Here is a 13,791-nt window from a genome sequence, read left to right on the forward strand (position 1 = left end):
AGGCTGTGCAAATGTTATACCCATTTTATAGATGAAGAAACTGAGATTCAAAAGAAATGTAAGTGACTTGATAATATTAGCTAGCATTTATATAGCACCTAAAGGGTTAGAAAGCACATGTGCTATCTCATTTGATCCTCACAACAATCCTGTAAGGTAGGTGCTGTTATCATCTGTTTTATAGATGAAGAAACTGAAGCATAGAAGAAATTCAGTGATTTTGGAATAACTCTTGCTTTCAATCATTTTTCAGTCGTGTCCAATTCTTCATGACTCCATTTGGGGTTCCCTTGGCAAAGATACTGGAGTGGTTTGCCATTTCCTTTTGCAGCTCATTTTACAAATGAAGAAACTGAGGCAAATAGGGTTAAGTGACTTGCCCAGGGTCACATAGCTAGTAAGTGTCTGAGGCCAGATTTGAACTCAGGGAGGTGTTTCCCTGACTCCAAGGTGGGCTGCTGCATCCACTGTACCACCTAGCTGCATGTTGATAATTATAGTCAGCATTTATATAGAACTTTACAATTTATAAGGTACTTTATGTATATTACCGCATTTGATTCTCATAACCTTGCTATTGTGCTACAGTCATCCCCATTTTACAGATGAGGTAGTTGAGAAGAAGTTATGATTTTCTAGGGTTGCACAGCCAATAAATGTTTGAGGCAGGATTTGAACTCATGGCTTCCTGACTCCAATCCAGGATTCTACCCACTCTTTGCCCAGGGCCCAAAGCCACACAGCTAGAATTGTTGAATCCAGTATAAGAGCCAGGTCTCCTGATTCTAAATTCAATTAAACAAACATTTATTTCTAAAGCATCTACTATGTGGTATAGTTGAAAGCATGCTAGACTTGGGGCCAGGAGGTAGGCTAAATCTCACTTCAGATACTTATTAATTGTATTAGTTAATAAGCAGCCCACTTAATTTTTCTGGGACTAGATTTCACAATCTCTAAAATGAAGGAATTGTATTCAATGACCTCTAAGCTCCCTTCCAGCTCCGGATCTAAAATATCATATACAAGGTACTATGCTAAGCGCTAAGGCACAAAAGAAAAGCAGAGGGAGAGAAAGGAATGGCCACTGCCCTCAAAAGGCTTATAGTCTAAAATGTATTCTTTCCACTATATCATCATAAATCTTTTCACCATACCATGCTGTCTAAGAAAAACAATGAAATTTTTTTGTGCCTTACCCCAGGCAGCAAAAATATTGTAATTTTGAAAATGAAACGCAGGGAGCTTCATTTAGACTTTCATATAGACATGCCCAATCTTGCACATTTCCTTTTGAATGCCAAATTGATATCAGATAGTAAATCCCCACCTGCACCATGCCCCAGACATGATTACTAATTCTTTATTGTTAATTGTATGATGGTATGTAATAGACAAGGGTACTGTCCAGGGAGAGGCAATGAATGACAACTAAATATTATGGTCAGTTTTCTTATGAAAAGCAGACCTTTTTTTTTTTTTTAAAGATCTTGTTATAGAGAAGCCCAGGCTACAGTGCTAAGCTCTTATGAGTGCTTTCTAAAAAAGGCACCAGAAAACATTGACATTTCACTGACATTTAAGGTTATTAATTTGTGCAGCCTGAAGCAATTCTGGGGATAGCTTTGGAAGTTACTTGTCATTTCATAGACTACTTGTCATTTCTACCAACAGTAATAAAGAGGTAAGGAGGAGGAAAGAGCACTGACTGAAATCAGAGGATCAGGGTTTACAGCCCAACTTTGATGCTTATTCACCTGGCAAACTTACTTAACCTTCCTGGGTCTTAGTTTCCTCATCTGTATATAGAATGAGGGGCGGGGACTAGATTTCTAAATTGCCAATCTGATGGTCTTTTCTCGGTCTTCCCTCATTCTTCTCAATTTATCTGCTTCATTTGACTCCGTTGACTACCCTCTCTGGTTTTTCATGACTCTTCTGTGTCCTGGTTCCCCTCCCACCTAAGAGGTCCCTCTCAGTTGCCTCTGCTGGTCCATCCATAGCACACCCCATAACTGTGGGCATCCCCCAAGGCTCTGTCCTGGGCCCTCTTCTTTCCCTCTCTTTGTGATCTCATCAGCTCCCATAGGTTTAACTATCTTTCCATATTCTAAACTCTCCCTTCTTCCAAACTTTCCTGTTCCCATCAAGAACACCACCACCCTTCCAGCCTCCCAGCTTTGTAATTTCAAAATTATTCTGAACTCTTCACCCTCTCTCTCATTGCACATATCCAGTCAGATGCCAAATCTTGCTATTTCTGCCTTCCAAATATCTCTCACATCTAACCCCCAACATCTCTCACATCCAACCCCTTCTCTCCACTCACCACCTCTCACTTATTGTTATAATAGCCTCCTAATTGGTCTCTCTGCCTTAAGGCTCTCTCTACCCCAGTCCATTTAACTTAAACACATGAACATGTGACTCTTCTACTCAATTAACTCCATTGTATTCCTAGTACCTAGAATTAAATTTAAACTTCTCTGGTTAGCTTTTAAGGCCATACATATTCAACCTGGCCCCAACCTATCTTTCCAGCCTCATTAGACAACACTCTCCCTCTAGAGCTCTGCCATCTAGCCAAAAAGGCCTTATCTCTGTTCCTCTCACATGACATTCTATCTACTATCGTCATGCCTTTGCCTTGGACATCCCCAATACCTGAAATGCAATCAACTCCTTTCCTCCCCTTTATAGAAGCCCTCTTTTCCTGTAGGATATGTCTCAAGGGGAAAGGATTCTTCTATACAAAAATAGGCATAGCAGTTCTTTTTACAGTGTGAAAAAACTGGAAGTTAAAGGGGTGCCCATCAATTGGGGAATGACAGAACAAATTATGATAGCTGAATGTTAGGGAATATTCTTGTTCATTTAGAAATTAAGAAAGTTACAGTTTTAGAGAATCTTCAGAAGACTTGTATGAATTGATATAGAGTGAAGTAAGTAGAACCAGAAGAAAAATTTACACAATAATCACAACATTGTAAAGACAAATAACTTTGAAAGACTTGTCAAAAACCAACCACAATTCCAAAGGACTAGCCATTTTTGAACACACACAATACAGGAATTTGTTTTGTTTGACTATGCATATTTGTTGCAAGAAATTGTGTGTGTGTGTGTGTGTGTGTGTGTGTGTGTGTGTGTGTGTGTGTTTTCCCAATACAGAGAGATGTGAGGGAGAGGAAAAAATATGTTAATTGAAATGTATTAATTGCACCTTGACTCCCCAACTACTAGTGCTCTCTTTCCCAAACTACTTTGTATATGTTTATATTTTTAACTTTATATTTATATTCCATGTATAATACATATGTGTATTATACTTGTTTCCTCTATTAGAATGTAGTTCCTTGAGAGTAAGGAAGGCTTTGTACTTGCATCTTCAGTACCAGTACAGTTCTTAAATAAATATTTTATTACCTCTCTGTGAATTAATCAGATTCATCTATAATGTATATAATATTAATATATTAGTATATAATATATAACATATAGATTCAAATATATGATGTAATAATGAGTAGTATTTACATTGCACCCTAAGATCAGCAAAGTGCCTTACAAGTATTATCTCATTTAATTCTTACAACAACCCTGGGAAGTAGGTACTATTACTATCATCTTTGCTTTACAGATAAGGAAACATTAGATTGTGAGCTCCTCAAAGGTAGAGAATTTCTTTGCCTTTTTTTTTTTAAATCTCCAATGCTTAACATGGTGCCTGGCACATAGCAGGCTGCTTCATCAATGCTTATTAAGTCAGTCAGTAAGGCTGACTGACTTACCCAGAGTCACATGGCTATAAAGTATATGAGGCAAAATCTGAACTCAGGTCTTCCTGAGTGCCCAATGCATTGTGTCTCCTAGCTGTCCCTAGTTTTTTCTCCTGAGCTTCAGTTACAGAAATTGTCCATTGAACATTTCAAACTGGATGTTCCAGAGGCCTCCGGGTGTAGACTCAGTCCTGTCTGATGTTCCAGGTTCAGAAATGGAACAAAATGAAACACCCACAAACCATTTTAGCAATTCACAAAAAGAGGTTTACTTAACCATAACATGGAAATATATTGCTTATCAAGGACACAACGTGGATTCCATTGAGTGAAGTTTCCTTGTGTTTGTGTTGGCCATACTGGTCAAAGCTGAGGGAGAGCAACCCTTGCCCCTTCATGAGCTGGCTTTTGTACTTTGGCTCCCAGAAAACTTATCAATAGCTTTAGCCTCAGTCTCCTGGGATAATTCTAAATAAGTCTCAAGGATAATTTTAATACCTTTTAAGGAAAAACTAGCCAAGCTTTACACAGCAGCTACTGTTCATAGGCAGCTAGGTGGTTTAGTGCATAGAGTGTCCTGAAGTCAGGAAGACCTGGGTTCAAATCTGCCCTCAGGGACTTACCACTACTACTACTAATAGCTAGCATTTATATAGTATCTACTACATGCCAGATACTGTGGTAAGCATTTTATAAATATTATGTCATTTGAACCTCACACAACTCTGAAAGATTGTGCTATTATTATCCCTATATTATAAATAAGGAAACTGAGGATAAATAACTTGCCCATGGTTCCATAGCTAATAAGTGTCTGAAGCTGGTTTTGGACTCAAGTCTTCCTGACTCCAGGCCAGCCACACCACCCATTGTACCACCTAGCTGTGTGTCCTAGAGTTAGTCACTTAAACAATGCTCAGCCTCAGTATCCTCATCCGAAAAATGGATATAATAATAGCACCTACTCCCACAGGGTTGTTGAGTGGCTCAAATGAAATAATAGATGTAAGAATGTTTTGCACACCTTATAGTGATATTTAAATGCTAGTTATTATTATTATTATTATTGTCATTATTATCATGCCACACATCTCAAGCTCAACATGTCTGAAACAGAACATGTCTTTCCCCAAACTCACCTGTCTTCCACATTTTCCTGTTTCTATCAAAAACACTACCATGCTTCCATTCTCCAAGGCATTCTCATGCCACAAATCCAATCAGTGGATAAATCTTGTGGTTCCTACCTCCATGACATTTCTTGCTTTCCTTCTCTTTACTCACACAGCTACCACCTTATTTCAAGCCCTTAACACCTCTCACCTAGATTATTGCAATAGCTTCTTAATTGGGTTCCCTCCCTCAAGTCTCTCCCACTCTTCACTCATAAGTTCTCTGATGAAATCACAAGTTTAGACCAAAAACAAAAAAAAGTTTCAATCCTTTAAGTAATAGCAATTAAAAGAGAATGAGAACATCTTTAGAATAGAGATGATTTCTTGGTTTTTTTGAACCCAAGCATCAAATATATATATATATATAATACTTTGCACTTAGTGGATATTGTTGAGTTGAATTGGAATTGTTGAACAAATTATGCTCTATAAACGTAACAGAACAGTTTTATGTAAAATAAAGGATTACAAGCATTCTCTTTTTTATTTTTGTTTAATTAATAGGGGTCAATTTTCTTTCCATCCCACTTCCACATCTCCATTGGGAGAAAAAAAGAAGGAAAAACAAAACTCTTGTAACAAATGTATATAGTCAAGCAAAACATTCCTACATTGGCCATGTCCAAGAATAAATGTGGCATTTTGCATCTTGAGTCCATCACTACATATATATATATATATAAATATATATGTACATATATGCATATATATACATATATATATACAAAGAGGGAAGAGTTCAGAAAACCTTAGGAAGACTTAAATGAACTGATTCAGAATGAAGTAAGAAGCAGAACAATTTTGACAATAATCACAACACTGTAAAAAACAAACTCAGAAAGACTTAAAAAGTGCTATGACCAACCAGAAGATTAATGATGAGCCCACGCTACTCCCCTCTTGATGAAAAGGTGATGGATTCAAGATGTAGGATCCACCATATATTTTTAGAAGGTGCCAATGTTGGAATTTGTTTTGTTTGTTTTCACATATTTGTTACAAGAGTGTTTTTTTTTTCTTTCTGCTGCCCCCTCCCATGAAGGATTGAGTTTGGAAGAAGAAAAAATGAATACCTGTTAATTGGAAAAATAAACAGAGTACCTGAAACCTCTTGGTTCACATACCACCATATCACAGTTTAAAAAAAGGTGTTGTACTTTTAGTTAAACCAAACAATTACCTCCTTGCCCCTAAGCAAACTATTCCTAATTTTAGAACATAAGCCTAGTGTTGCCTGGACAGTAGAGGAGAAACGGCATTGAGTTTTCCTAAACCTTTCCATCTCCATTTGTTGACAGAACCTTATGCTGTTTTAGAAGTGGAGTTTCTGCTGCCTGCCATGTCAGTTATCATACTGGAAATTTAATTGTAAGAGGGCTTTGACACTGAACCTTTAACATTTGTTCCAACTGACCTTCTCTGAGTTATTTGCTAGAATCTGGCCTGGTGCCTCAGGAGGGAAGATTTGCTCCTATTCAGTGGGTAGGCATAGGGACCAGGAGACAGAGCTGACCTGACATTATGGGGACTAAAAATGAGGAAGCCCCATTAAACAAAGAGATTAGTTGACTACCCTGGAGATTTTCCCCTATCTCCAAACTGTTTGAGTTTGGTTTGCAGAGGGATTATTTTGTTATCCGGGTATGCTTCCTGCATCTGTTCAGTCTTAAGGGCTTCCAAAAAACATTTTTCAGAATCCATTTGTACTTTTATAAACATCCTTCTAGTGTATAGCAAGTTTTAAAATGAACTAAAAAAAAAAAAAGACAAATTTTGAAATGGACTTGTGTGCCGAACAAGAGTAGGAAATATATACATACTTATATGCTGTCAGAAGCATATAAGAATCATGTTGATTTTATTGATCATCTATACTTCATCCAGGATTTCCCCAGACCAGCATGCATGACTTATGTCATTTCAAGGCAAGAATCCAATGTGACCAAATTCCAGCCCTTTTTAAGAGTTGGACCCAGGTGAAAAGAATGCGTCATATGTGCGCCCCCTGCTGGCTTTGGCGCAACAACAGTTCATTAACCAGCACGACATTGACACAGACATGGCCACATAAACACCAATGACTGGTGGGCAGGAAAGGAAACAGATGCCAACAAGGCCATCGATTTTATTATTCACTGGAAATGTCATTAGAACTTGTACCCACCAAAAGTGAAGGGGGGAAAAAAGCTAGGATCAGTAAGAGATGTTATCTGTTTTTGGATTTTTTTTAATAGTATGGAATGGTATTTATTTAAGGGTATTTTAATGGTATTTTAATGGTATTTAATGGTATTGATTTTTTTAATGATATTGAATGGTATTATTTAATGGTATCAGCTAAAAAAATAACAACTCACTCTTCCTTGGTGTGCAATGTGCCTTTGAAGTCATCGTAACCACCATTCAAGCTTGAGATAATCATCTCTGGAGCTTAGGTGAACTAGCCAATAGGCTAGGAGCCAATAGGCTCATCCACCTAGAACTGATAGGAACCTTAGAGGCTAGCTAATACAGAGGTGTCAGACTCAGATAGAAATGGGGGGGTAGAGGGGCCAACTAACTTGTATCCTTTGACCTAGCAATACCACTATTAGGTCTATTTCCCAAGGTGATCAGGGAATATGTTCTATATATGTTCTAAATGTTCCGTATGTTCTAAAATAGTTATAGCAGCTCTCTTTGTGGTGGCAAAGAACTGGAAATTAAGGAGATGCCCATTAGTTGGGGAATGACTAAACTAAATTATAGTATATGATTGTAATGGAATACTACTGAGCTGTAAGAAATGATGAGCTGGTTGGTTTTAGAAAAACATGGAAAGACTCGCATGAAATGGTTGTTGTCCTTCAATCTCAAAGAGGACCAAAACGACGTCACTATGCTATGTCCAGCTGTGACTGATCAGACCAATACAAGCTCAGAACGTTTTACCACAAATGGGGCACAAATATTCCATGTGAAAATTTGGATTCTCTAAATTTGCTCATCTCACATTTCTCTTGAGCTCCTTCAATTCTGCTTTGCTCATAGAGAACAGCCCATTCTCTGATGTGGGCACACCTTACTGAGCGGTCCTCTGCCAATGTCTCCCCTGTCACACAATCATTTCCAAAGTTCTTAAGAGAGACTTTAGGAGTGTCCTTGTATATAATAAAGAGTGAAATGAGCAGAACCATGAGAATGTTGTATAAAGTAACAGCAATATTGTTCAAAGAACAACCGTGAATGACCAAGTTATTTTGAGTATTATGAATATTCCAATCAACTACAAAGATCCTATGAAGAAAGATGCTATCCACTTCCAGAGAAAGGACTGATAAATAGAAGTATGTATAATATAGTTTTACATATATTTATGTATCTGTGTCAAATGGCAACCTTCTCTAGTGTAGGGTGGAGAGGGAAGGAAGGAGACAATTTAAACTTAATTTTTTAAAATTGTATGTAAGGGTCTTTATGGGCTGCATATTGATTTAGTTTTAATATGTAATATTATCTATGTTCTATTGCATTTTTATTTATTTTGTTAAATATTTCCTATTTACATTTCAATCTGTTTCTGGCAAGCATGTTGTGGTGTTCAGCGCCACATATTTGACCCCTCTAATCTACTCAAAGCCCCTTATTTTACAGATGAGGAAACTAAGATCCAGGGAAATTACTTACCCAAGGTCACTCAGGGATGGGATTTGAACAGATCATAGGCAGGATTTGAACCCAGTTACTCTGACTCCAAAACCAGTGGTCTTTCCATTGTACTGTAATATGTCCTTAACTGGTGGTCAAGAGATAGGCATTCATTTTGTATTACAGACCTATCTCCTGGTTTCATGAAAAGAAGCTAAAAGATCAGGAATCCTGAAACCTCAGCCTTCTGAAGTGATGACCTCCTCCCAGTGAAAAGCATACTGACCAAATCCCACTAAAAGGAGGCTGATTTAAGCTTTAGATCCAATTTGACTGGTAGTCTAAGACTCAAAGAGAATCCTAGAATCTGAATTGTTTAGCTGGTAGGGACCTAAGAGTTCATCTTATCGAACAGATAAAGAACACAAAAGTATAAGAGAGAAGACATCATACCATGGAGTGGTTTATCTATTTATTTAATACCCATTTTCTCTGTTGCAATTCATAATAAAAGTCCAAATCCTTTTAAATTAATTAACCAATCAATCAAATATGTGTACCCTAGACATCAGGAGACCCCGGGGCCAAAAAATGAGGACAGATCAAAGTTCTCTTTTACACACACTTGGATCATCAGTCCATTACCATATCTCAAATAAGTTTGTTGCCATGTTTCTGCTAACATTTTGCTTTCTTTTTTTTCCTAAGGCGTTTGGATGCCAACCAAATCAACTACGTCCCACCCAACTGCTTTAATGGCCTGATCTCCCTGAGACACCTGTGGCTAGATGACAACTCTTTGACTGAAATCCCTGTCCAGGCTTTTAGGAGTTTATCAGCATTGCAGGCCATGACCTTAGCTCTGAACAAAATACACCACATACCAGACTATGCCTTTGGAAACCTCTCCAGTTTGGTAGTACTGTAAGTTTTATTGAATTTTTTTTAAAAGAAAACTTTCTGATGTCACTATATAACATAGACTTTAAAATGCAGAACTCTCAAACTTTGATCAGGATTTTAAGGTATGACATTTTCTTTCCTAATGACAAAACATGCTCATATCATGGAGTGGTTTGTAAGTGGTCTATTTATTTAATATTTAATATCCATTTTATGTCACAGTTTATAACAGAAGTCCAAATCCCTTTTTCTTATTAATCAATCAATCAATCAAATACGTGAGTATTGTTCAATGCATCTGTATTATTTTAAAGTTTTTTTTCCTGAAACATGTAGATTTATTTTCTTATTTAATTGAATATTTTCTCAAATAGCATTTATGAAAATAAATGGTCTTACAATTAGGAGCTGTGAAGACAATGATTATCAGAGGGATAACTGAAGCGTGTGATAGGGACTTGCCCTCATACCACTGAGATGATCCAAGTTAGGTCAGAGTAGGCATCTGGGTGGAACAGTGGATAGAGTGCTAGTCTAGGAGTTAGGAAGACCTGAGTTCAAATCTAGCTTCAGACACTTACTGGGTGTATGACCTTGAGCAAGTCACTTTGTCTCAGTTTCCTCAATGATAAAATGGGGATAATAATAGCACTTACTTCACAGGGTTGTTGTGAGGATCAAATGAGATAATAATTGTAAAAAGCATTTAGCACAGCTACCTGGCGTATGGTAAGTGCTATATAAATACCTACTTTCCTCACTTCCCTGAGATGTAGAAGGTATTTACGAGCTTATACTACTTTAACAGAAACAACTGAGCTTAGCACCTAGAGTAGCAAGAATAAAAATCTACCAGATGACATGCTTCCTTCCACGTGCCCCCTACCGTCATTCACTCTTTACCATTCCCATTCTACAGTGCCTCAGGCCTGTCCTGGCTCTGCTTTTCGCATCTCCCACCCTAGTACTGCAATAGTGTCCCAGGGTCTTTACTCTACCTCCCTTCCCTTAACTAGATTTGTCTTTGATTGGTGATTTGAGGGTCATTCGTTGCTGCTTGCCCTGACACCAAAATTGCTAGTGATAGCTCTGAGTCAAGTCAAGCCAAGTCAACAAACCTTTATAAAATACCTACTATGTGCCAGGCACTGTGCTAAGCACTTGAGATACAAAGGCAAAAACATACATACACCCCTGCACTCAAGGAGCTATATAGAATGAATACTGGTTCAGGGAAATAGGAGTTGGTTAACCTCACATGAAGTACTAATAAATCTTTCAGAAAATGAACCACAATCTCATAGGATAAGCAATTTATGGTAATTTTTATCGTGTAATTTCTCATGCTAACCTGGCTCCCATAATGGTTGCAAAGTGCTTTACATATATTGCCTCATTTAAAAGACACCTACTATGCTGTTCTTCAAGTAGAAAGATACCAACCCACCATTCTTTGAGGGTAGGAATTGCTTCATTCTTTGAATTTGTATGCCCAGCATTTAGTATTACACCTGCCACATAGTAGGTGCTTGTTGATTCATTGATTGATTGATTAATTAATTAATTCCTGGGACATGCATCCCAGTGGTGGTGATAGATTGACATGGATCCTTCCATACTCCACACAGTTCACCTGGTGACCAATTTCCAAAATTCATGTTAGGAGTTTAGAATTTCACCATGGAATGAAAACGTACTGACTGGTCTCTATGGGGATCCGGTCTATGACTTCTTTAGCGTGCCACTGAGCTTATATGGGGTTATTCCATGCCTCCATAACGTTCAGAGAGCTGATCTCTTTGAACAACAAATCTAATCTGTACACTGTCACTTGATATTGATACAGGAATGTGTTATTCACTGAATGCCCTCCTGAGTGCAAAGTGAAAGCCTTCAGTTTTAACACAGACCTAGGTTAGTAAACCTAGGAACTCCACAAACTGCCCTACTCCTTTTTAGGCTTTGTCTTCAAAGAATTTGGGTTTAGCAATGACAAGGAAGTCATCAAGTTAAGGCAAATCCTCTGAATCCTCCTTCCCAAAACCACATCTCTCTATTTTGTAAGTCCCAACCAACCTATTAGGATTTTTAGTTGACCTGTATAATGCTTGTGTCATATCATTATGTATTTTCTGACCTTCCAACTCAAAAGAAATCAATGTCTATCTACTAAATTTAAAGCCAAGGTACAGAATCAGCTATGTGTTTATGTTTGAATGAAAGAAAAAATACAGGCCCTCCCTCTGGCTTTTTTTTTTTTTTGCAAAGCATTATTTGTATGTGTTTTCTTTTGATTTTACCAATCAAAATGTTTTGCCTAAATCCACTGTGTTCAATGTGCTCCCCTGACTGTGTCCTTAATGTTCTCCTACAGACATCTCCATAACAATAAGATCTACTCCCTGGGAAAGAAATGCTTTGATGGGCTCCACAGCCTAGAGACTTTGTGAGTTGACCTCTTAATTGTTTCCCTTTTTCAGTGTTTTCATTAATATTCTGAAGAATCAAAACAGCTTTAAAAGCAAAACGTGCTTTTTGGCCTTGAGTGTGTTGTTTACAAAGGCTATAACACACACACACACACACACACACACACACACACACCCTCATTTCTAAAAAAAAAAAACCTGAGATTTAAAGGACCAATAATGGAAAAAAAAATAATAAACTTATTAGAGAGTGCATTATCAGGGAATCAAGACACATTATTCTGAATCACTCAGTCCATAAACATTTATTAAAGTGCCTACTATGTGCCAGGCATTGTATAGTGGAAATCACTGTCTGACTATAAAAAAAATTCATTTTAAGGGATCAATTGAGTGTCATCCCTCAGGTTTATTATTACTGAGTTCAGATCTACCTTTACAAGGGAAAAAGGGAGGGCAAAAAATGTTAACAACAGATGTCTCAAAGAAAATCAGTAATGGCCAAAAAGTCATACTGAAAAATTTAAGATCCAAATTAAGAGATAGTTCAAAAGAATAAGTCTAGAAACTCAGTTATGAGTTTGCATCAAGGTAGATCACAAAATAGTAATTGTAATTATAATAGAATTATAAATATAATTATATAAGATATAATTATAATACAATTAATCATTTACAAAGAGTTTTATATATGTTACATCTTTTGATACTATAGGGAGATTGATAACCCCAAATCAGATAACCATTGGCTTCTAAGTCAGTTCCAGACTGACCAACATAGTGAAAAAGGCACCAGGCTATCAATAGCAGCTGAAGAAGTTTCAACCATTAGGTCCTCAAGTAGGCAGAGAAGGGGAATGTGTCTATAGTTTCTGGACACAGCAACTCCCTAGAATTTATTTGCCAAAAAAAAGGAAAATTGACAATAGACTAATTTAGCCTGGTTTAGATGCCCCTGGTCTACACCATTGGTTCAAGTTATGAATGGGGAAGGGGAAAACCCTCCACCATCACTTTGGAATCCATTATTCATGTGCAAGTCTAGTTCAACACAAAAGCTAGGGGGAAAGTGCTCGAGATTACTCTAGCTTCTCCCACAAATGCTTTTTTTGGGGGAGCCATCCATATTGGCTGCTTTTATGGACAGTGGGAACCAGTAATGAGTTGCCTTAGAGAATCAAATAAGAGATTCCTCTCAGGCACCAAGAGAATAGGCAAGCAACATGTAGAATGAGGTCTGAACCATCATGTTTTGGGAATAATTAGAATGCCCTACCCAAGGAAGAGCTAGGAGTCTTGGCAATCATAAACTAATACCCTAGTTCCTGTGCTTCTGAGCCAAATTCAGGACTCCTGGTTTCTTTAAAAAGAATATAAGCAAGTTTCAGTAGTGATCCCCACTACATACTTTCTGTTCTTTCCTCACAAAGAACTAGCTGAGGGTGCATGATGGCCGGTGTCTGTTAAACTTAACACTTTAAGTCTTCACGATGACATTTGTGATAATATGAAATATTATAATACTTGTAAAGTACTGAGCACGGTATCTGACACATAGTAGGCGCTTAATACATGTGTTCCTTTCTCTCCCCCTTTCCTTTATATCAAGTTTATGCAAGAATTTTTTTTTGTATAAGTCTATAGAAGATATGTGAATCGGTGCTATGTTTCTTCCAAAATACTATTTCCCTCCTCCACCCCCCCTTACTGGAAATCAAGTAATTTATAAGGGCCCAAGCCTCATTTAATCAAAACATAGCATCTGGAGGGATTTACCAACAGGAAGGAAATTTATGTCCACAACCTACATTATTTCCTGCCTGCCATGTGGCTTAGTGATGGTTTGTACCAGACAAATGTGAATCGTGATTCATGTTG

General features: G+C 37.5%; 1 protein-coding gene across 2 annotated transcripts in view; it reads left to right on the top strand.

The window, feature by feature from the left end:
• Positions 1-13,791, top strand: part of LGR5 (leucine rich repeat containing G protein-coupled receptor 5) — a 196,142-nt gene that overhangs the window by 140,171 nt on the left and 42,180 nt on the right. For both annotated transcript variants that reach the window (XM_027873041.1, XM_027873050.1), the window contains exons 5-6: positions 9,290-9,505; positions 11,859-11,930. In XM_027873041.1, coding sequence (XP_027728842.1) covers positions 9,290-9,505; positions 11,859-11,930 — 288 coding nt within the window. The remainder of the gene's footprint in view (positions 1-9,289; positions 9,506-11,858; positions 11,931-13,791) is intronic.

This window comes from Vombatus ursinus, unplaced genomic scaffold (assembly GCF_900497805.2).
Source record: "Vombatus ursinus unplaced genomic scaffold, bare-nosed wombat genome assembly UNPS02003292.1, whole genome shotgun sequence".
Lineage (NCBI taxonomy): Eukaryota > Metazoa > Chordata > Mammalia > Diprotodontia > Vombatidae > Vombatus > Vombatus ursinus.